The sequence below is a fragment of the Sceloporus occidentalis genome, unplaced genomic scaffold (assembly GCF_023333645.1).
Source record: "Sceloporus occidentalis isolate IW3139 unplaced genomic scaffold, rSceOcc1.0.p SCAF_7, whole genome shotgun sequence".
Classification (NCBI taxonomy): Eukaryota; Metazoa; Chordata; class Lepidosauria; order Squamata; family Phrynosomatidae; genus Sceloporus; species Sceloporus occidentalis.
Window position 1 is genome coordinate 14,630,443 of NW_028316987.1, and position 25,147 is coordinate 14,655,589.

Genomic DNA, 25,147 nt, shown 5'->3' on the forward strand with positions numbered 1-25,147 from the left:
TGATGTACTCCTCAGTAATACCAGTTATTTTCTTTTGTATTGTACCTGGATTTTTTTTCTAATTAAACTCAAGGTTTTTCCTTCTTTTCTTCCAAATAGAAACTAGAGAACATTCCTTGCATGGTTTCATTTTGGATGTTGTCCTGCTTTGTACCCCTACTCATTTTTTCTTCATTTCCTTGTAGATCCCATTTGTTCTGTATAGGCTTGTTTTCTTTCAGTCCCTATTATTCTCTTTGCTCATTTCAACTCTAATATATTCTGCCTCCTATACTGAGCACACCTCCCCCTTTTTCTTTGCATCGATCCCAAAATCTTTCCCTAATTACCATAGCTGCTTAGTTTATGGGAATGGTATAGATGGCACTGTCCATTAAATAATCCCATTCCATCCACTTCATCTTTATCAGGTCTTGCCCTTGCCCTTTACATTTGCACTGTTCTTGTAAGCAAGAGCATCTTCATGCTTTGAAAATATGTAAAGAGCAAATGGCAGGCACACCTTCCCGAAACAATGGTGAGCATGCACTGTATTGCTGCCAATCTTAAGCTTCCCACACCGTGTTCTGATGTGTTTCTCAGGGACCCGTTTCTGCTCTTTGCACTTGGTACATTTACCTTTTGGGAAACACTGGTGTTACTTTATGACAAGCAGAATTCTCTCCTCCTAAAGTATGAAGCAACTCTGAGTGGGGACATTGTTCCTGCTTTGTTTTGAACAGCACGTACTACGCACTGATAGCCCCAAGTAGACATTTAGTAAAGAAGCATCTGCCAGGTCAGGGGGATGGCAAAGTCAAAGCTCAGCTAATCTGGTGGTTCCAAGTGGCAAAGGAGTGGGGAGAAATAATTCCCTAAAATGAAATATCAGGTTCATTGTTTCTGCAATCATTAGGCAAAACTGGTTGAGATTTTTACTTGTTGTTTATAGTGTTCTATATACTTGTGCTGGTGGAGCATGAGCTTGGCATGTGTGAGACACCAGTATTTCCAGACAAAAGAAATTTTGGATAATAATAACACTAGTAAAACCTTTGACCCAAATCCTTCAGGAAAACATGGAGTCAGATTTGATACTGCAAGGAAAGAACAAGGGTTCTCTGTAACATGCCTCATTCTTCGTTCACAATTTGGCCGTCAATGTGCCGAGAACTGCGGTCCTATTTAATTAGCTGAATTATATCATGCCTTAATTTGTCATATTTGTATAAGTGGCTTATAAGTATAAGTAGCCCCTTGAGCACCTGACTTTTAGTAATAAGACTATATGATAGTCTCAAGACTATAAAACCCCCTTCCTGTCCTCCTTTTTGCTGCTCTTCAGCCCTTTCTACCAGGTTTCTGCAAACCAGCTGCCAAAAATTAGTAACCCTTTTGATTTTGAAACTTTATTTACTTTGCTCACTAGAGGTTTATATTGCTGAACAAAGGCATGTTCTAGTCTTGCCCTTGATCTGATAACAAGGCAGGCCTTCTTTAAAAAATGTGTCCTGCCAACCTGACTGTTCCTTCCAGCTCATGCAGCTGCTTTTTACATACTGTATTTCTTAAACCAATCTCTCTGCCCGATTAATAGCCCCCATCCAAACCTGCTGGCTGGGCAAGCCTGCTGTTGAATGAGATGCTTCTCTCTCTCTTTAAATAGAAGACTCATTGTCTAAGTGCCCCAGGGCAGAGGTAGTTATAGAAGGAGTAATACCAGAGAGCCAAAATGGTATAAACCTGCTCTATATCAAATTGACAGTCTGATTAAAGTTGAGGGAGTAAATGGATGAGGTGTTTTTCAAAGAGAAAGGAGAATGTGGGTAAATTAGCTTCCAGATTTCTAAAAGCCTACTATAAGGGAATTAAAGAAATACTATTTTATTTCTTGCTGACTGAAGGGTAGGAATGGTGACAAAGGTTGGTTTGTTGCAAAGCCAAAAGAAAAGACAAGCAAAGCCAATCTTCCTAGTAACTTGGATTATTTGCTTGAGTCAAATAATGTGCTGTTTTCTCTGTAACCACATTGTACAATTTGTCAGGCCTTTGTTTATAGGATAGATGGGTTTGGATGGCTTGGTTTATTTATCTGGTAAGGCAAAACATAAAAAGGTAGGAGTTAATACATTGGGACGGCTTCTGGTCACACATTCTGCAGGTTCATCTGCAGGATACTCACTCCTGCTGTAGTCCAAATCTCTCTGGGGGGTTCTGCTGTGCCAATAAAACAGCATGAGCTTCCTTGTTTTCAGTACATTGGATAGCTCCTTGTGTGCAAGGCAGGATGCTAACATTATTAGAGGAAATAATGCTTTCATGGAACTCTATGTACACACTGGTCATTAGACTATAACTGTAATATCTGATGAATAATTGAACCAAATAAACCTGCCCTCTCTCTCTTGTACCTGTTACATCTACTTTTATCACAGTTTCAGCACCAGCCAAAGTGATAATGGTCCATTTGAAAACTGCAAAACAAAATAATTGAGGAATAATAGGATGGTTAAATGCATGGTATGTTAGACCACTAAGGTTGTAGTGGTGGAGGGTATTTGGAAATGAGGAAAGGATGTATGTTCTAGTCACCTGCCAAATTATGATGACTTCATGAATTTTACAGAGTTTTCTTAGGCAAGGAATACTCAAAGGTGCTTTTCCCAGTTCCTTTCTCTGAAATACAACCCACAGTACTAGATATTCAATGGCAGTCTCCCATCCATCTACTAACCAAAGCTGACCCTGCTTAGCTTCCAAGATCAGACAGTATCTGGTGCCTTTAAGTTATTTAAGCACGTTGGGGAAAGGAGAAACAGCTGCAAAGATCTCTTCTTGACCACTGGAAGCTCCTCAAGTGATTGTCTTTAGCATGGTGAAAGAAATGTCAGACACAGTTTGTCCATACTGAACAATGCTTATGTTTTTATATTTAAAGTCAAAGTATTCAATGTGGTGCTAGAATTGCAGGGTGTTTATGGATGTAGAGAGAACCAGTGTCCTTCATAATGATTCTTTAAACTATAGTTGGATAGTCACATTGCATGTGTGTCTAGAGCCTAGAAGCATGACTTTTTTGGACCACAGCTTTCAGAATCTGCTAGTCACTGTAGCCTCTGGCTAACGGGGTAAAAGCTAACTACAATCAGCCCTCCATATCCACAGATGTTTTATTAATGTATTCAAGCATTCATGGCTTGGAAATATTTTTAAAATATATAAATTTCAAAATGCAAACCTTGATGTTGCCATTTTCTGTAAAGCAGACCATTTTATTGTGTCATTATATTTAATGGAATGTGAGTATCCACAGACCATACTGGTCCTAACCTGTTCAGGGATTTAAAAGAGGTGAACCAGACCTTGGAACTGTAGACAGAAGGCAGCCCCATATAACATATTACAGTCATCCAAATAGCTGTTACCAGAGTTTGGAGAACTGTGCCCAAGATAGTAGCAAGAGCAGTTGCAGGTGGCACACTGGTTTGGGGCTTCATTGTGAAGGCCAGATTAAACAGCAGCCCCACAGAAGTCTACCAGCCCTTTTGGGGGATGGTGTCAAAACCCTTTATTTTGAGGGCACAGTATTTGGATCAATCCATGATATTGCCATATTGCACACAACTTAATGGCAATCGATAAGTGCCAAGCATTTCAGTTGTCTTAGTATATTTTCCACTTGACTGCAGTTGAGAAGAGAAGAGAAAACTGAATCTATTTTCATGAATATGCTGAAGCTGCAGGAGTAGAGAAAATTAGGTATTGATTATGCAAGAGAAAGAGGAAGTGTTAATTGAAGAGAACCAAAGCTTACCTTTGCTATTCTGGGTATCCCCATGGCTCTGATTTGCTGAGGATGCTTCATAAGTGATAAATATTACATGTAGAAAACTGAGCTTAAATGCATGAATATATATATTATGTGCCGTGTGCTGGCCATCCATACAAGATGAGAACAAGTTACCCATACATTTGCTTTTTTGGCTAGATGTTCTTTACCTTACCTTACCTGAATCTGAATTGCTGCGATTAGTGATGAACTAGCTGGAATGGATTAGGACATTTACCTGTGCTAGGTTTTAAGGGGTTGTGTGACAAGAAAGGATGATAGTTAGGAAGAAAAATTCTGTCTATTTCTTAGCAACAAAGGAGGTGCTCCTTGCAGAATTTGGACTCTTGCCAAACTGGAGGATGTAAGTCAAAAACAGAAAGGCCTTATGTACTTTGAGAATTATAGCTCCTCTCTAGAGTTCATCATGATCTCCAAGAACTGACACAAAGTGCTGGATTCTAACAGAGCAGTGACAGGACATTTCCACCACTCCCAGTGCCGAAGACACATGGCTGCTGCTGCAAACCATCACAGCCTGGAGGGCAGGAGACGATGGACTGTTGGAAGTCCATGGAAGAGCAATGTTGTGACATCTCTGCCCCACAGCCATTGCCAAAGATACATGGCCACTGCTACAGGCCACTGCAGCCCTGAGTGCGGAGGGCAGTGGAAAAGCAATGTTGCCCCCACTGTTGCCAAAGATATGTGGTCACCACTGTTGCAGCCCCCAGGGTGGGAGTAGAGCAGTGTCTGGACATCCCTGTGTCTCCCCCTGCCACCACAGACATGCAGCAACAGCAGACCACTGTGGCCCAGAGGGCAGGAGGTGACGGAAGAGCAGTGTCAGGGCATTTCTGCCCCTGTCCCTAGAGGAGGGAGGCTTGGAAGAAAAGAAAGGAGGAAAAGCAGGACTGGAGGGGAAATGACAGAACTTGAGGGAGGGTTATATTGACAGGAAAGACTGAAAGAGAAAAGAAATAAGGAGACCTGGAATGAATCCTAACACAGGTGGAAAACAGCTAATGGGCAGCATCAGTAGTGGTGGGTGATGCTGGTGGAGGATCTCTCCAACACATTAGCACTATAGCTAACACAAATTAGTACTGTATGGAGGGAGGCAAAGGTGAACCTCCTTGCAGTAACCTTCACCAAGAAAACCCCAAGATGATACAATCCAAAACAGAACAAGAGATAAGGACGGAAGACAAACAGGGAACTAAAAGAGCGGAACAAAGGGCAGCCATAAATAGAGATGTGGTCAAGGGCACAACAGACCTCAGTAAGACAAGCCAAGAAGCATATGTGTTAAAAAAATGAAAAGAATGTCCGGAGCTGTGCTACACATGTTAGAGGTACATGGAATGTGAGAAACATAAGTCAAAGGAAACTAGACATTGTAAAAAAGAAATGGAACCTATAAACATGGCAATACTAGGAGTGAGTAAGCTAAAATGGATGGGAATTAGATGTTTTGAGTCAGATTTTGAAACAGTGTTTTATTCAGACAGTGAAAAAAGAAGAAATAATTGACCAGCATTAATAGTGAAGAAAGACATGAAAAAATAAGTTAAAGGATGTAACATAAAGTCAAACATAATAGATTCGCTTTAGGATTGTCATGTGTCAAAAATGATTTGAAGGCACACAACAATAACAACAACAGACCAACTCATGTCAATATATCTTCAGGAAAGCCCAGTAAACATCACCATAATCCAAGTATATGTGCCAACCACAGAGGCAGAAGAAGAAGAAATTGAGAATTTCTATGACGGAGTCCAGGAGGAAATTGACAATACACGAAAGCAAGACTGCTTGATAGTCATAGGTGGTTAGAATGCGAAAGTAGGAAGCAGAGCAGAATCAAAGACAGTAGGGTGATTTGGGCTCAGTTCAAGGAACGAAGTGAGAGCAGTTGATAATGTTCTACGTGGGAAACCATCTATTCATCACAATACCTTTTTCATACATCCAGAGAGAAGATTGTACACATGGGTATTTGGTCATCACAAAAAACAAGTTACATAATGGTAACAGAAGATGGAGAAGCTCCTTTCTTACAGCAAAAACAAGACCAGGCGCAGTCTGTGGCACAAACTACTAGTATCCAAAAATAGAATAATGCTAAAAAAGAACACCTAAACATTCACCATGCCAAAATATGATCTAAAGAACGTCCTAACAGATTTTAAGATCATGTAAGGAATAAATTGTACTATTAAGCATAATTGACTGAGAACCAAAAGAACTGTGGAGAGAAGTCAGAGACATAGTTAAGAGGAATGCAGAAAGATGATACCAGTGGCCAGAAAGAAGAAGAAGAAACAATAGATGACAGACTAAAGAAAGAAGAGACGCAAAAGGAAAGGGAGACAAACATAATCTAAACCTTGAATGCTACTGTTCAGCAATTAGTGACAAAAGTTATATAATTAGTATCAAAGGATAAACAATCACTGCAGAGAAACAGAAACCAACAACCAAAAAGGAAAAACAAGAAACCTCTTCCACACTATCTGGGAATTCAAAGAGAAATTTAAACCAATGGTGAGGATGCTCTATGGTCAGAACATAATAAACAACCATGATTAAATGAGAAAAAGTTGGCAACAATACACAGAAGAGGTATATAAAAATGTGAAGGGTTGAGTGACGCATTGGAAGAAAACCTTACAAGATAAACCTCCAATTTTTTAAAAGCAAAGTGAAAGCCACTCTCAGAAGAATTGGAAAGGATAAATCACCAAGAACAGATGACATACCAATAGAACTGCTACAGTCCACGGGGACAATCAAGCTGTTTTTTGGAGAGGGGTTTGTGAGGGCAGACTGTTTTAAAGCTAGGAGGTACCCCTTTTTAAGCAAGAAAGTGATTTCATTTGAAAATTTTAAATATGAGGGGTGGGGGGTTGTCAGCCTCAAAAATGGCCTGGGAGGCTGGATGTGGCACTTGGACTATGCTTGCCCATCCTTATTTTGCTGCTTAACCTTTTTTTTAGTAAATGCAGTGAACAATTCTTCCCCATCGTCTAACATTCGTTTTTAAAAACCTGAAAAACCACAGCTTTTCCACATCCACCTTCCTCCAGGATAACACTCATTTTGCATTCCAAGCCATCTGTGAATTCACCTTGCTGAAATCCGTAGGGGTCATCTTTTGTTGTTGCTCCTCTTCCTCCTAATTTTGCATCCATGTGGAAAAATATGAAAGAGGGCCTAGTTTAAAAGAGAAACATGCAGGAGGTAAACCATTTTCAAGGCTGTGCTTTGAAATGTAGTGCTTTAATACCTTTGCCCAGCTGGGTGTCTGTCAGCAGCAAGTGGGGATGAAAACCTGATCTAATGGTGCATGTCTGAGCAGAAGAATCAATGGTGGCTTACTGAATTCAAGCAGCATCCACAATTAATCTTAACTCTGGAGCTGTTGGCAGTAGGAGTTGCAACAGGTGGAGTTTCTTTTACTGATAGAAATAGTTTCAGTCCCATTTTGGAAACTTTTAGCAAGCGAAGTGTTTCATGTTGCTCACAAGGTAGCAAAGCATTGATGTAAAGGCCGTTTAGAATGATTTTGTTCTCCCAACCCAACATCAAATACACATAAACATGTACCTCAAATATCCTACTTTTGTTACCTTTATAGTTGCTAATTTAAGCTGTGAATGTAGCCATTGTAAAAGGCAGCTAGCAATGACAACTTTTACATTCCCACATAATCTTAACTTTAAAAATACTATTTTCAGAAAGAGATTCCTGAATAAACTGAGGAAATGGCACCTATTGGAGACACTTTAGAGGGAAGGTGCAGGGTTACTACTAAAATTAAGTTATTTGGAAGGTTTGGCAGATTGTCTCCTCTGTGCAGTTGGAGATTCCATATATATGAATGCACACTCAAAGAACCTCAGTTATAGGTATGCTAACTGTTTTTGTGTGTGTCTGTGTGTGTGTCTCATCTTCGCATTTTAGCAAGCAGTATCCCTGATGGTTTGCTAAGCAGCAAATGCACTCATCTAGAGAAGAAATAGTAAAGGGAGACAGATTCTAAATTTCTAATCCTCTACTACTATTCGTCTGGCATACTTGATCCCCCCTGCAGCTTATTTCTTGCTTACACAGGAACAGGCTTGCATATGTGCATACACACACACACACACACAATAATAATAATAATAATAATAATAATAATAATAATAATAATAATAATTATTTTTGACGTAATTTCCCAGAGATATCACTAAATCAGCCAGGAAAAGCCATTACTGTTAAAAACACTTATAGGTAAAAAGCACAACAAAAATATGACATATTACAGTTGATATAAAATAATAGCAAACACAGGCAGCAACAAGATTGTTTATTGGGCTGGTCTCTTAGCAACATAGTTGTTAAATTTATTTACATATGGATCATTTGTAAATGGAATTTTTACTATTTGATATTTACATTATTGTTCAATTGTAGAAACAAAGGTTATGTTAGACAATGCTTCTCAGTCTATCTGATGTGAAGGACTAGATTTGTGTCCAATTACTACATGTTCCTTTCTGTACTGGAAATTCTCTGCAGACTGGCAGCTGATGGCTCCCAGACCAGCACTAGTCCATGCACTACCACTTTAAATAGTACTGTGTTAAAACATACATTAGAAAAACTTTTAAACATTGTTTAGTGCTGCTGTTGTATTGTTTCATAGTGTGTTAAGCATGTTGTTTTTCAGATGTGAATGACTTTTAATAGTGACACAGTTTTGTTTACTTTACAGGTAAACCGGTTCAACAAAGTAGAAGACAGAGCAATTTTTATCACTGACAGACATCTGTATAAGATGGATCCGACAAAGCACTACAAAGTGATGAAAACCATCCCACTGTACAATGTAAGCATTAGAATGGGAGTCAGCACTGTAGTGTTCTAACTTGTATGAAATCTGGCCAGAATTCTGTGAAATTCACAAGGTTATCCTAACTGTGTAGTTTCCCCAGCTTTCTAAAAGAAACAAAAACAAATAAAACCTTAGGTAGATAGCAGGGTCAGTAGGACTGCACCCCAACTTCATTTGCTAAAGAGGCAGAGGCACAGATAAGGTTTGAAAATTTGTGCTGATTCGGCTTCCTCTTCCAGAGTGTACCGACAGAACACGCCACCATTCAGATACATGGATAGGAAGTCACTGCTGGGCATTGAGGAATGGAGGTGGCCCCCATTGAACTTCAGAGGATTTCATTCCTCCTCTCCTCCCTGCCATACCCCTGATAGAGTTCTTTAAAGATCAAACTCATCTCCCTGCCTCCCTATACACATTTCCAGTTGGCTTCCTGTTTATTTACTAATTTTAAAAAGTCTTTCCCTATAATAACTATTGGGAGGGATTGCAAAATTGTCTACTACATCTTCTCAAAGGTGTGAGGTATTTTTACTTTAAAAAATTCATGGGTATGGGAAATCTGTAATCACAGGCCTCTGTCACCTTAATCCTAATCACCTAATATTGGAAACAATAGTTGTTCTGAAGATAGTGGAAATGGTACTCGAATTTAACACCTTACCTCCAGTACTGTTTTTCCAAATCTCAATTCTTGCCTGCTGCCTTCTGCAGTTAATATTAGCTCAGAAGAGGAAAACGTGAGTATAAGTCTCACACAATCCCCGTTCAGTTTCCAGGAGTTGAGATGCAATTTAGAGAAAGATAAGCATTACACTTATGTAGGCAGATACACATACTGCTTGTAAAAACAGCTGCACACGGCTGCTCAGGTCAGTATTTTTATTTTAAAAATGGGGAGTTTGTGGTCATAGATCTTCTGCGTTGTGTGTAGCTGGCTCATAACTTGCAGTTTTGTAACTTTGGTTAGGTTTTGTGGGTCAATTTGACCCTTAATGAACATTACTGAAAGTCCAACGCTCAGCTTGAAGTTGGTGCTTAACAGGCCTAGAGAGACTTGGCTCATGCTGAAAAAATGGCAAGTTGGATGGTGTTGAAATGAACAAAATAAGGTTCTTTCTCACATTCTTCATCATTTCCTCCCCTATTCAGTGAATCTTGTTTATTCTCTCATAGTCAGAGTGAGTGCGGCTTTCATTTCAAACCTGAAAGACCTTGCTGGGAATCCTGGATGATGGACAGTTTATCTGTGGGATGATTCTATCTGCAGAATGATTCTTCAGTGACCACTAGTTACTCTGATTGCTGTAGTGTTCAACTTCTGGATGTTACTAACGGCACTCCAAGGCTGTACTGTCACTCATCAAAGTCTAACTTTTTGGCATTTGAAAATATTCCTGGATATTGCAAGAACCCTTAATATCTCATGGCTGTTTTTCTTTTGAGATTATTGTGTTGCTTTTAAACCCCTTATCCCTGATAGGATATAGGTGCATTTAATTTTAAAACCGGGTGTTATCCCACTCACCAGTGACTGGGCGAATGCTACCCATATGCAGCCTGGATTCCAGCCACGCTTATCCAGCAGTTTTTCAAAAATGCCAAAATCTCATTTTTGAAAAGCCACTGGATAAGTGCAGCTGGGATACAGTCTGCATATGGGTTGCATTCACCTGGCCACTGGCGAGTGCAATAACACCTGGTTTTAAAATTAAATGTGCCTTTATTTCATCCGGGATAAGGCGCTTTAAAAGCAATGCGATAATCTCATTTGTACATCCTTGCAAATTGGTCTCTTGCTTGCCCCTTTCATTCTTCTCCTAATGATAAGCAGTGTTTATAGTTACTCATAGCTTGTGTTCCTACTTGCCTGTCTGCATTTTTCCTCCACTGTCTTTTTGCATGCAGAGGTAGGACAGAGATAGGCATCAGTTAAGGGCTACAATGAGAATATTCCTCCCCTGTTTTGTAGTAACAGATACGCTCTTATCTTGAACAGCTCAATGAAATCTGAAAGCTTTTCAAGAAATGCCTGGATGCATACACATGATTTAGTTACAGGTTATAATGCTTAGAGGCAGGTATCTGGATAAGATTTCTATCAAGGTTAATAATTCCAATAGCAAGGGTAAGCAGCTATGGCCATCCAAGTATAGTTTTCATGCAACTCCCATCAGTCCTAGATTCCATAGTACCAGATTCTGTCCCTTCTCCATAGTGAAACTGAGGAGAAGCCAGATTTCAGACACCCAGATCCAAATATTTATCAGCCACTGGTATATCTATGGAGTGCTGTGTGAGCAAATTCTTAGGTTGAAGCTTTCCCATGTTTTAACAGTGAATTTGCTCTGTTCATGCTACCAACAACATATAGGGAGCCAAAATTTTCCCTCTTCTCTCTTTTATACCAATACTCATCCATTTTTCCTGAGAAACCTTGTAATAATAATTATTTGATGACACTTAAAACTCCAGGGCAAGACATCTTATCAGAGAGAATAGCTTATGATTTTTCAAGTAGTTGGTCCCAAACCATTAAAATAAAGATACAGATTTTTTAATCAGTGTTAATCAAGTTTGCATATTAAAATTTGACATCTGATTTATCGGTAAAACTAATATCAAACATTATGGTATCAGATATTATGGAGAGGACACAATGGAGGGGTACGACCATTTGTACTTCCCATTTGAGAATGTTTTGAATGATATGGACGTACCTTTGAATGAACCTATAGCTTGTTCTGCTGCCAAGAGGAAACCATAGGCAGCTTACACATTTTAAAATTAAAGTTTAATTTCCAGTTTTCGGAGGCAGACCCATGTGCTGCACATTACAATAAACTAAATGGGATATAATCAAGGGAAGTGTACTCAAGGTACTGGTGCAGCTGATGGACCAGATTTAGCACTGCAAATGTAATCCTGGCTACCACTGAAACCTTGGCATCCAGGCTCATATTTGGGTCCAGGAGCATGACCAAGCTATGAATGAGAGATTGAGGGGAATGAGAGACTGTAGGGATGCAATGCTTAGCAATTAAGACACCAACTATGATGACCGCAAAATAGATCGGCAGTTTGAGACCGCCAGTAGTCCCAACTTCTGCCAACCTAGCAGTTGGAAAGCATGTAAAAGTGCAAGTAGATAAATAGGTACCACTTTGGTGGGAAGGTAACAGCATTCTATGCAGACATGTTGCCCACATGACCACATTTGACAATGTTGACTCCCTTGGCTCATATCAGAGGGAAAACCTTTACCTTTAACCCCCCCCCCTTCACCACCACCACCACCTCAGACTGAATCCCTATCCCTGATCTACATTATGACTGAGCAGGAATACCTTTCACTTGTTTGGATTAAGTTTCAATTTGTTCACCCTCCCCCAGTGCATTACTAACAGCAAACACTGGCTTAGTACAGAAGCATCTTCCTTGTGGTTAGGTGGGAAACAAATATAGAGTTGGCTGTTATCAGCCTACAGGTGACAGTGAACCCCAAAACTCTGAATGACCTCTCCCATTGTTTTCATGTAGATATTAAACAGCATGAGAAATTTCATGAACCCTGGGGATGGGGAGAAACAGGCCAATGGCTAGAAAAATATGTGTTGATTCTGGCTCTGAAAACAAATCTTATTTGTTATGCATAGCATCTAGAAGCAATTCCACTACCACCCCGGGTTCCTTTTACTTTCTTAATTTTGCAAACTGAAACTATCACACTGCTGCCTTGAGCAACTCGCTTCTAGTTTCGATCAAAACTACAGGAAGCATGGGCAACCTCTCATTAAAATAACAACAACAACAACAATAGGCAAGCAATAGTGTTTTTAATTAGCTGTTTTCCACTTTCACAGGGGCCCTGTGTTCCTAGCCCCAGAGAATATGCAGGGCCCACTTTATACTTTTTTGGTATAGCTATCCTGAAATTTTATTTTGCCATCCTTGTTCTCAAATAAACAAAGGGATTGCCAAGTACATAGTAATCATACTGTTTCAGGCCTTGTGGAGGAGCTGTCCTTCTCTTTTCATTTTTAAGGGAGTTCTCACTAGGAGAAATGTAAAGGGGAGAAATGCAATGCTGTTTAGTGGTGAAGAAGGTTGCCTGATTTTGTCAAGTACCAGATTCTATCCCACTTCCATCGTGAAACTGAGGGGAAGCCAGACTTCAGACACCCAGATCCAAAGATTTATCAGTCACTGGTGTATCTATGGAGCTCTGTGTGAGCAAAGGCTTAGCTTGAAGCCATGTTTTAACGGTGAATTTGCTCTGTTCATGCTACGCACCACTAATACCTTAAGAGTTATTGCTTAGTCTTGTTTAATCTAACAGTGTAATTTTTTTCCAAAATTAGCCTTAATTTTTTGTCATTAACATGTCTGATGCTAAATGTTTGTGCTGCAGCCTTCCCATTACTGTTAATTATCAGTCTCTCTTGGCACAGCAGCATGTCTAATATTTGTGTATGTAGGTAATGGCTCCCTCAGCACTTCCTTGAAAGGAAACAAAAAACACACAATTATTATTTAAACTGATGGAGTTGCTTTTGGCAAGAATATGAGCCACTGATACGGGACCACTGGCGTTTGCTCCTGCACCTATTCGCCTCACTTGAAAAGATGTATTTCTTCTAAATCTGTAAGATGAATTGTCCTTGTAAGGTGGACAGGAGCTAGCCTTGTCAAAACGCATCTGCCTGCCAGCAGCTTTCACCATCGCTGTGGTTTCTAAAGCTGTCCTGTCAACATAGCAACATCCCTAGGGATGGCGTTGCCATGGAGATCCCAGGCAGTCAGCTGATGTCTGGTCCTGCTGCAGCTTGTTTTTTAGCTCAAGAAGCCATTCTGTCACTTCTAACCTTTAAAAAAAGAAGAAGAAGACAACTCCAATTGGGAAGGAATATCCCTTGGTGTGCCTTTGACTTCTGGCAATAGAAATCCCAATGACTTGAAACTATTAATGATGTTTGTATCTGATGTTGCCAGCTATGTTGTTCATCTATTCCAGGAATCAAAGCATAGCAAAGAGGAGAAAAGCAAGGTAGAATTCCAGATTTGAGGGAGGGAAAGCCAAGGTATGCATAACTTAAAGGTACAGTCTGGAAAAAGGAGGGATTAGAAATTATTCCCCCTCCCCCATCGTTTTCTTCCCTTTCTTCACACATAGACATTTACGCCAGTTCATATGCTTCTACTGCTAAATTGAGTCAGAAGGACCAGTTCCTCGCAACCAAATTTGGCATATATAAAATATGGGTTCAGCAAAACACCCAGTTTTTAATACAGGACAAAACAGTTGTACAATTGCATCACTATGCATCCATCTCTCAAGGCAAGACACAATTATACATGCTATTGATGAGCTGCCAAAAACAGATTTAAATCCATTATTTAAATCAATCTGCTCTACTGAAGTGCCCCACTGTTGTGCTTTGCAGCAAATCACTGGGACTAAATGTGGGTCGATAGTTCATTATTTCCCTAGGGCTCAGCATTTGTAATTCCAGCTGGGTTAGAAATGGCTCCTTGATCTTAAAGAGGGCTAAGCAATCAGATGCCCTCTAGATGCCCTGCAACTCCATTATTCCTAGCCAGTATGACCAATGGCCATGGATTATGGGAACAGTATTGCACAACATAGAGGATGCAGGGGCTTAGCAGTTAAGATGCTGACTCTGACAATCACAAGTGCCAAGGGACATAATGAGCTCCCATTACTAATGCCAACTTTTTCCAATCTAGCAGTTTGAAAGCATGTAAAAGTGCAAGTAGATAAATAGGTACCACTTCGGTGGGAAGGTAACAATGTTCTGTGCATCTCGGCATTTAGTCATGCTGGCCACACAACAACACAATCATCTTTGACAACACTGGCTCCCTTGGCTTGGTAGCAGGGATGAGCACGGTCCCCTACAGTTGGACATTACTAGACAATCATGTCAAAAGGGAAACCTTTACTTTTTATGCCACAACATCTGGAGGGCATCATGTTGCCTACTGTGTTCTGAAGGGTTTCAAGTCTCAAAAAGACAGAGGTTTCAAGAGCCTTTTATTTGAGTATGACAGGTCTCTGAAGAGAGACACCAGTAAAGGAGAGGGAACTTGCTGGAAGCATGGCTCCCATCTCATTCCCTTGATTGAACTCATCAGATGAACTGTCTGAAGGCATGCACCACCCCCTGGATTTCTAAATTCCTATTTAGGAATTTCCATATTACATTAATCTTCTGATGCAATTAAAATTACCTAAAATCTTGCTTTTCCTTTCTTCTCTTTTTCTTAAGGTGATGAAAGAGAACAGACAGGTTCTTCCTTTTGTGCTAAAACAAAGGGCAATTTTTCTCAAATTTCTCAAAGAAATTAGCAGTCAGGATAATCCCGTTATAGCTGTTCTCTATAGCTAGGAATTCCCATCTGAATAGCCTTGTATTAGTGTTTAATAATGTTGCAATATTTCATTCTACCTGGAATAGAGAAGACTTATCTGTACTTAGCTCCTAGCATAGCTGTGTGAGGGTTTTTTTTTTTTTTTTTGTGGTTTTAATTAATTTGCTGGGTTTTAAAAAAAATACTGTTAGAACAGAGTTTAAAAATCCATGGGCTAAAATCCAGCATAATCCTACCTAGAGTAGACCCATTGTAATAAATGAAATTTAAGTTAATTGGTTGTTCCAACGAATCTTCCCTGAGTAGGACTACTGTTGAGTTTAGTCATATGTATGCATAATGGAGTCCTGTTGCAATGATGCATTTAAAGTAACTTCAAAGAAATGTTGTACAGAAGGTTAATAGTACCTGGTTTTAAAAACTATTTATTTATTTCATTTATAAAAAACATTTACAATAACATTTTAAAATAGTTTAAAAAATAATTAAAACATCCACAATAAAAAGCCACACACACGCACACTTATACATTTCAACTATAGAGGTTTAAACTGCTTTAAGAATAAAGAGCATTTGTTCCATTTATGCATGGGGGGAGGCTTGTAGGGTTTTATCAGAGGATAAAACTACAACCAGTAATTAGTTATAGCATTATGATTCCACTATTAACTGCCATGATTCCATCATATGGAATCAGAGAGAAGCATTTAAAATTCTAAGCCAAGGAGCTGTACTAGCTCTCCAGATTACAGATCCCAGGATTCCATATGTAGCTGTTGCCATGGCAGCTAAAGTAGAATCATAGTGCTTTAAATAGTTGTGTAGAGTAAAAGGGCCCTAGGACTCAGGTTTGCCTGAAACCAGACCTTCTAATACCAGATATGTAGGGTGGACAGTGGCAACTCCACATTGATCAAGTTCACATTAAACATGTCCAAAAACATTCTTGTGAAGTTACAAAAACATGTTTGAGAAGTATTGAAAAGAGATCTGGAGCAAAGTCTTTCTTTGCTTAATTTAATCAGGTTTGTGTGTACCAGGTTTCTATCCAGACTCTAGAAATATCATGCTGTGGGTTTCTTTTTACATGTTTACCCATTTGCCTTTGTTCTGTTCCAACAAAAGTTACATTAGGTTGGATTCAGTTGGATGGGACTTTAATTAGTTATGACTAATTTGAATCACTGCTTTCAGTAGCTCTGTTCTAACTATAACTATATTTGGATCCAGCCCAGTGTAAGCAAAACAGAGTTGGTCTGCAGCCTGTTTTCAATTATGAAGTGAGCCATTATGTGGTAGATTGTCATCAAGGGCAGCAGACACTTTTCTTACTTTCTTATGCTCTTTTTATATTCTTACTTTCCTGACTCTAGTAGAAAATCTTATTTTTTTCTTGGAAGTAACAAGCTTTTCAACATTTTGTTAAGGCTTAGACTAGAAGGATAGCTCAACACATTAGAGATTTGCAAACACCATAATATTTCTAGTCCATTTATGTATCCTACAAAACTCAGGTATAGAACTATGTTAGCCATAATCTTTTCCTCTTCGTGTAGTTAACAGGATTGAGTGTTTCCAATGGAAAGGATCAGCTGGTGGTTTTCCACACAAAAGACAACAAGGACCTAATTGTCTGCCTCCTGAGTGTGCACCCACTGAATGAAAGCAGAATTGGTGAGCTGATTGGAGTCCTGGGAAATCACTTCAAAAGGTGAGCTTGATTACAGATTACTAAATCTGTACAGATTAGATGCAAACCCAAAGGGTGTCAAACTGTATTCTAGACTCCTCTTGTATCTGAGACTCCCATCTACAAGATTTAGGGCTGGAACAAATGGACAGGAAAAAGCAGCTTGATCCTGATTCTTCCAAAAGCAGGTTGAAACCCTGCTGCCTGCATGGCCCACTCCCAGGGCGAGCTGCATATGTATGGTCTGACCATGTGGCACAACATCAAGCTACACCGCTGGGTAATTTTGTTCTTGCCTCCCCACCATACATGTGCACTGTCGCACAGACACACCACCTGTGACCTCCAAGTACCTCCCACATCTACCCAAATGCCATCCCATTGTATGGTTGCCCATTTGATCGGCTACACAGTCACATGTGCAAAGCTCACCTGTTCAGGGCATTGGTACATTGGTGTGCTAGTGACACATAGGTAAAGCACAATCATGGAGAGCCCTCCCCACAAACCCCCTTCACCTCCTTTCACCCCATGGCCCCCCTGTTGGATTGTTCGGTTGATGTATATTGCAATTGCATCCATTGGAATTGTTGCACTTTCATTTCTTTGCTTTGCTGCAGCCCTGCACTTGCATTGAGGCTTTTATATGCAGGCATGAAGATGCTAATTTTCCACCTTGAGTCAGACTATCCCAGCTTCTTTTTGCATGGGTTTTTAGCCCCAGAACACAGCTTCAGTCCAGTTTCCAGCTGCTTTCAAAGCGTACATTGTCTAAATCCCTCACCTGTTTCACCCCATTGTCTCATTTACGTGCAGCATTACCCATGCCTTAGAAAAAAGTAGTAGCATGGTGTAATTTGAGCAGGGACTAAACTGGAGATCCTGGTGATTTGGGATTGCACTTTAAGATACATAACTGCCTTTGTTCAAAACTGGCTTCTAGTCAGCATACATTGTAATAAATGGGAGTCCCTCAATTTATCAGAACCTTCTTCCTGGATAACAAAGGATTAAATGTGGGAGGGGGTACTGTTACATTACTTGGCAAACATATCCTCTGACTTTGGCTCTTTCATTATTCTTTGTGCACAGTTCTGTCAAAGAGAGTTTACATCACGGGTGGTGAGATGGCAACTGTTCAATGAGATGAGCCATTGACCACATAAATAACAAAGTGTTGGACTAGGACTCTGGGAGACCAGGGCTAAAATCTCCACTCAGCCATGGAAGCTCAGTACCTTGGGCAAGTCACATTCTCTCAGCCCAAGAGGAAGGCAATGGCAAACTCCCTCTGAATAAAGATTGCAATTAAAGCCTTATGATAAGATTGCCATAAGTCAGAATCAACTTAAAGGCCCATAACAACAACAACATAAGCACAAGAGGCACTGCTAATTGTTGGGAAAAGTATATTTTGAGAAACAATATGCTCAACTAGGCCACACATTTTAATTACTAATAGGCTTTTAAACTGCACTGTTGATTTCCTTCTCACTTCCACCAATTGTGTGTACAATTTGAAAAGCACTCAACTTTTGCCTCGATTGCACTTCCCTTGGAAACGTTTTGTCTGAGTTACAATATGTGACACTGGAGCACAGCATACCTATTTGGTTTTTTGTTTTGTTTTTGTTAGCTGCTTTCGAGTTGATCTCAGCTCATGGTAGCCCTGTGAATGAGATGTCTCCAAGCCCCCCTATCCTCTACCTTCCTGCTCAGCTCCTGCAGGCTCAGGCTTGTGACCTCCCTGATTGAGTCTATTCATCTGGCTTGTCTATTCATCCTCTCTTTCTGCTTCCTCCACCTTGTCCAACATCATTGTTGTGTGTAATGAGTTGTGCCGTTTCATTATGTGGATGAAGAATGACAGCCTTGATTTAGTCATCTTGGTTTCCAGGGAGTGTTCTGGGTTGATCTGTTCTAGGACCCATTTGTTTGTCTTTTTAGGTGTCCATGGTACTGTCAGCGTTCTTCTCAAGTTCCACATCTTAAATGAATTAATTTTCTTCCTACCTGCTTTCTTCACTGTCCAGCCCTTACAGCCATACGTTGCAATAGGGAATACAAGGACTTGAACAATTCTAACTTTAGTATTCAGCGGTATATCTTTACACTTTAGGATTTTGCCAGTTTTTTCATAACAGCCCTTCCCATTCCTGATCTTCTTCTGATTTCTTGACTACAGTCTCCATTCTGATCAATGTTTGATTCAAGGTATGGGAAATCCTAACTATTTTGATTTCCTCGTTATCTAGGTTGAATTTAGGTAAATCCTCTGTGGTCATTATTTTTGTTTTCTTCAAGTTTAACATTAGGCCTGCCTTTGCACTTTCTTCTTTGACTTTCTTTAGTGACTGTTCCAAGTATGTGATTTTTTCTGCTAGTATCATGGTGTCATCTGCATATCTTAGACTTAGGTTATTGAGATTACTTCCTCCACTCCTTTTGTGTCCAAGCCTGCTCTTTGTATGATATTTTCTGCATACAAGTTGAACAGATAGGGTGAAAGGATGCAGCCTTGCCTGACCTTTGCCAATTGGGAACCATTCTGTTTCTCCATATTCTGTTCTTATAGCAGTCCCTTGTCCTAAGTACAGATTCCTTATCAGGACTACAGGATGTAGTGGCACTCCCATTTCTTTAAGACCATCCCATAGTTTTTTGTGATCTATACAACCAAAGGCTTTGTTATAGCCTTTAGCACATGCTAATTTTCTTCTGGAATTCTTTGGCTCACTCTATTATCCATCATATGTTTGGAATGTGGTCCCTAGTGCCTCTTCCTTTTCTCTCCATATATGATTGGAGTCTATGCTGCAGAATTTTGAGCATAACTTTGCTTGCATGGGAAACCCTATTTATTACCCACCCTGAATTTTCATCAAATAGGTTTGAAGATTGACCTTAAAGTTTGGTCAGACCTCATCAACAGGAACTGGTATCTTCTCTATGGATAGCATTACATATCTGTGAACATTCCAGCCACTCTGTTTTGTTGTGGAAGAATGGCCATTCTTTCAGGAATAGTTTTGTTTCAAAATGGATCCCTGTCTCCCATATCTTCAACAGGTGTGCATAATAGTCTGCCCTTTTATTACAACATCCCACAGAAGCCTTTGTTGAGTAAACTTTAAACTGAAATAAGTAGTAAAGAATGTAATACTTACCCATACATCCTTGTGCTGTGATGGGAATATTTTCTCCTTCTGTTCCTTATTCCATTTTCTCTACTTTTTCAGATACTGGTAAATAAATTTGTTGTAATTTTGGAATTCATTTTCTTCTATTGTTTAAACTAGATGTGGCAAACTGGCTCTGCATGTGTAATTCCCCTTGGCCATGCTGGCTGGGATTGCTGGGAGCCACTATCCAACAACTTCTGGAACGACACAGTAGTTTATCCCAGAGATGCAATATATGTGTGATATGTAGACCACACAAGCTCAGTATGTGAGTACGTGTGGTGTAGGGTAATATGATACCAATTCATTTGTGATGTAAGTGCATATATTCTTGAGTGTTCAGATATATAGAAAGATATCCTGTGAATCACCTCTCCCAGTCCAGTGTTTGCATAAGTTTGCATGCCTACCTGTCAGATGTAAATGCCCAAAAGCTATTGCTTTCTCAGAAGAGATCAGTTTCCAGATTTCCCTCTGGTTTGGTGTTATCTTCCCATTTATATAGTATTTGTCTCTCAACAATCAGTCCTACTCTTCTTCTTTTTATATATATAATTATTTTTAATTAAATAAGAACTGCAAAGAATAAAAATTGAATACACAAATCACAACTACAAACTACAAATTTTATAAAACAAACTATAAACAACAAAAGCTACAACTAATAGAATAGAAAAAAGATGACTTCCAATTATTTCTTCTGTGGGTACATTTCATTATAAATTCCACCCCTCTTTGTCTTCCCTATTGATTACACTTCATCTATATATTTAACACATATTAATAAAGCCAACAATTAAATTTTAACTATGGCTTATACATTTTGCCAGTTGTTTGTTAGTCCTACGCACACAATTGCATTTCAAATTCAGACTTTTAGAGAGTTCAAAACCATAACTTTTAAAATCTAATTTAAATCTTTCAAACAATTGTAATTTTAAAAAGCCACTGAAATCCATATCCTTCCCTCAATAAATGGTCTTTTGATTTCATAGTACTGTATATTCCTCTTGACAAATCTTCAGCATATCTTAACATTGCCCATTGTTTCCTTTTTATAAAAGACCATGTGGAGAGTCCCATAGTGGCATTAGTCCTGCTCTTCTGAATATTTTCAATGTTTTAAACAGGTAGGATATTCTACAAAAGCGAAGAATCTGAAAGAATATTTTCTTATGTTTGTAAACCTTGTGTAGTGGAAGGCTTTCATGCCCGTATCCATAGTTTTGGGGGGTTTTTCGGGCTATGTGGCCATGTTCTAGAAGAGTTCGTTCTTGACGTTTTGCCAGCATCTGTGGCTAGCATTCTCTGAAGATGCCAGCCACAGATGCTGGCAAAACATCAGGAGTAAACTCTTCTAGAACATGGCCACATAGCCCGAAAAACCCACAAAAACCTTTGTAAATCCTCTTTGCTAGACACAGGCACACACAAATATACACAGTCTCTTGCGCTGGAGCACACAGTTTCAGTGGAAACATTGGAACTTTTTCTCTGCATGCACTGAGATCACATCACACTTTTTCCTATCCCACTGACAGCACTGGTCACCTTTAACTCCAGATCATTTATGAACTAAGATGGAAAAAAAACAGACTTGAATTAAGATATCTGAGTTTATCCCTTCTGTTTATTTTGCTCCTATACAGAAATAATACGAGTGTGGTTTGTTTCCGCTTTGTATTCCTGCTCCATTTGTCTTTTTCTTTTGTCCTGCCTCTCTTCTCATTTGATTTTCTTTTTTGCTATGTGTGAACATGTGGATTAAAGTATACTGTGTCAAGAAGTTTATAACAAAGATCTATACACTCTGATGGAAATTGGGATTATTTTTATATGGAAAGTTGAAACAGCCCTCACAGTTTTATACAGCAGTTCGTATGATACACTGTTTCTAGCATGGTTTGTGCTGAAATTATCAACCAAAAATTGAATATTTTGGTTTCCTTGTGGGTTCTTATTTATGCAGAAAGATATTCTGGAATTCTGCCCTAGAGCCAACAACAGTCTTTTAGAAATGTGTTGAAGTAGCTTACCTTACCCTCACTTGTTTCCTAAGGGAAAAGGAAAAACTGCTCATTCTTGGGTACAAAAGTAAACAGACATAAGTAGTTCCTTTTTCATTTTGGCCAAAGTGTGGTCAATAATCTGCCTTTAGTTGCCAGTTTTTCCTTTAGTGCTATGCCAGTCCTTCAAACTTGTGATTGTGTGCAGAGAAGTCCACTTCCCCACAGTTTATACCACCAGGGATGGGGGTAGCAGGATGAGATGTGAAGTGAGCCTAGGGACCTGTCTTGCATACACTCCTTGAGAATGGGCTGGCCATATGTGCTGGGAAACTGGGAAAATCACTGATTGGAAGGTCTGAAAAATGTCCCGGCTGGCTGGGCATGATTGAAGCCACAGATCCCAGATTCCTGCTTTGTTCCATGCTGCATTTTGTCAGAGACTGAAAAATTCCCCTCCCCTCTTATTCATCTCTGAGGAGAGCAACACAATTAAAATCAAAGGCAGGTGATTATATCTCTCTTAACAATAGGAAAAGGGAGCCAGGGAGGAGGTGGGGATAGCCTCCAGCAGTCATGGCTTTAAATCTTGGCTGTGTAGTGAGGTTCTCTTCCCCTCTCCTGTTGGACTCTCTTTCTGCTTCAAAGAGGAGGGGGGGTTTAAAAAATAAATAAAGGCCTGTTACAGACTGCCAAAATAAAGCTGCTTCGGGTCTCTTTGGAGGTATGCTGTTTAAATGATGCATGCATTCTAAGAATCCGGAAGCTGCACCAAAGCTGCATTCCAGTGCTTAGGAATGGAGTGTGGCTTTGGCGCGACCTCCGGACTCATAGGACCTATGCATCTTTTAAACAGCATACCTCCAAAGAGACCCGAAGCAGCTTTATTTTGGCAGTCTGTAACAGGCCAAAGAGAGGTGAGACAGGAGGAGAAGATGTAGAAGAAGAAAGAAAGAAAATGAATAAGAAAAAAGAGGTATAAATATAAAATATCCCCTTCCCTGCACAGTGTAAGCAAATACAATATATTGTGTTGTCTCCAATTCAGACGGCTTAATTTATGGGATGGTGGTTGGGATTTTGGAGGAGGAATAAGTAGCCAAGGATGGGGAGTGGGGTTGGTGGGAGGCATGCAGGGACTAAAGATGGAGGGGAGGGACAGTCCTGAAAATACTTAAGCCTTAAGAGAGGGAGGTAGAGATGAAGGGGGAAATATTTTTGGGGTTTTTTTCGGGTTATGTGGCCATGTTTGTTTCTGACATTTCATCACCATCTGTGATTCAGATTCTCTGAAGATGTCAGCCACAGATGCTGGTGAAACATCAGAAACAAAACATGGCCACATAGCCCGAAAAATCCACAAAAAACTAAGGATGCCAGCCACGAAAGCCCTCGACTTCACAAAGGGGAAAATGCTTCAGGATCTGCTCTGTCATCTGGCTTTTTGCACTGTCTGGCTCTCTCCCAAATGACAAGTGAATCAATCCACCGCAATCCCAAATAGGTCTACTCAGACCTATTTAGGTCTCATAGGTTCACCTTAGGGATTTGGATTTCTCTGTTCCAAGTCCATCATTTTAAACATTGGTCTGTACTGTTTCTATCAGATCAGTTCTAACTTTTAAAATGGTACAAAGGTTAAACACAGTGAAAGAAAAATGCAACCGTTAATGTGCTGAATTTGCGTAATTAGAATGTAAATTAGAATGGTTTGCATAATTAGAATATTTTCATAACATGCAAATAAGGTGCCCTGATTTTAAGAAGTGGAATATTGCAACTGTACATGGGAATTATGATGACAAGCTGCTCCTTCCATGTTCATGCAATAAAGGTTTTGTGTCTCATGGTGTAGAGCACTGGTCCCCAAACTGTGCTCTTTAAGGGATTTTGGACTCTCAAAATCCCAGACTATTGGCCAACTTGGCTGAGGCTTCTGGGAGCTGAAATCCAAAATCTCTTAAAGGGCACAGTTTGGGGACCACTGGTGTAGTGGTTTGAACACTGAACTATGACTCTGGAGACCAGGGTTCAAATTCTGGCTCAGCCATGTAAACCCACTTCACACACACTCATCCTCAGAAGACAACAATGGCATATTCCTTCTAAAGAAATTTGTCAAGAAAATCCCATGTTAGGTTTGACTTAGGGTTGCCATAGATTCGAAACTAACTGAGGGCACACAACAACACTATGCTGTGGGGATTTTTGAAAGAGCCCAGCAGAGGGAGCTGGTAAGGTGGCAGCAAGAACAAGGTTAGGAACGTCAGATATGACATATGTCGGGCAAGTAGTGCAGAAAACTACATAGCATTTTTGTGTAATCCAGAAAAAGGCAAACCTTTACCTTTGGTAAGCTTTAACTGACCTTAGCCAATGTTCATCCTCTAGGCAGTGTTCCTGGTGCCGCCAAGAATTTGCATAGCTATGCAAATTCATTACCTCACAAGTGCTAAGGGTGCTACCAGTAAACAATAGCAATATCCCAATTACAACAATGCAATAACAATCATAATCACAATAACATAGATGGGGTATGACATATGAATCCCCAAAAGAGTTGTTACTTGAAAAGTACATACAATCATTCAAATAAAAAGGGATTGTGAAAATATAAGAGATCTTTGCTAATTGGTATTATCTCATCATCCTGCCATGACATACAACTAGTGGCATGTGTCTTCAGGAAGGCTGTGAAGGTAACAATATCAAGAAGGGGAGACAATGAGTTCCTAAACATTAAACAAAGTTCTGCCTTGATGGATCCAGATTCCAACTACCTTTTGCAATATGTGTTTTAGAATAATGTGCCATACCTCACACCTTACACATATGCAAGGAGGTTGTTTTCGCTGAAGATGCTTTAGAAACTCATCTGCAGTCAAAAACGTTTTAGCAGTTTCAGACTGGGAACCATGGAATACTAGCTCTCTACTCTATTTTTAAAATATATATATATATAAATACAGTACCTATATATTGTAATAGCAACTCCAAGGAAGAAAATGTATTGCACACACTCCCTTCTTCTTTAGACAAGTTTAAAGCCTTCTGAACTATGATCCTGCCATCTAGTTTATAGCTTACAATTCTCCTTTGGGAACTTTGAAGCTGAATATGTACCAGTAACTGGTTTATCCTTTTTGAAGATATATCCAGTCCAAGGGCTCAGACTGTAGCAGT

The 25,147-nt window shown here is 39.7% G+C and overlaps 1 protein-coding gene across 3 annotated transcripts in view; it reads left to right on the forward strand.

The window, feature by feature from the left end:
- Positions 1–25,147, forward strand: part of LOC149309239 (unconventional myosin-Id) — a 181,368-nt gene that overhangs the window by 97,457 nt on the left and 58,764 nt on the right. For all 3 annotated transcript variants that reach the window (XM_089532025.1, XM_089532024.1, XM_089532026.1), the window contains 2 exons: positions 8,574–8,687; positions 16,643–16,797. In XM_089532025.1, coding sequence (XP_089388151.1) covers positions 8,574–8,687; positions 16,643–16,797 — 269 coding nt within the window. The remainder of the gene's footprint in view (positions 1–8,573; positions 8,688–16,642; positions 16,798–25,147) is intronic.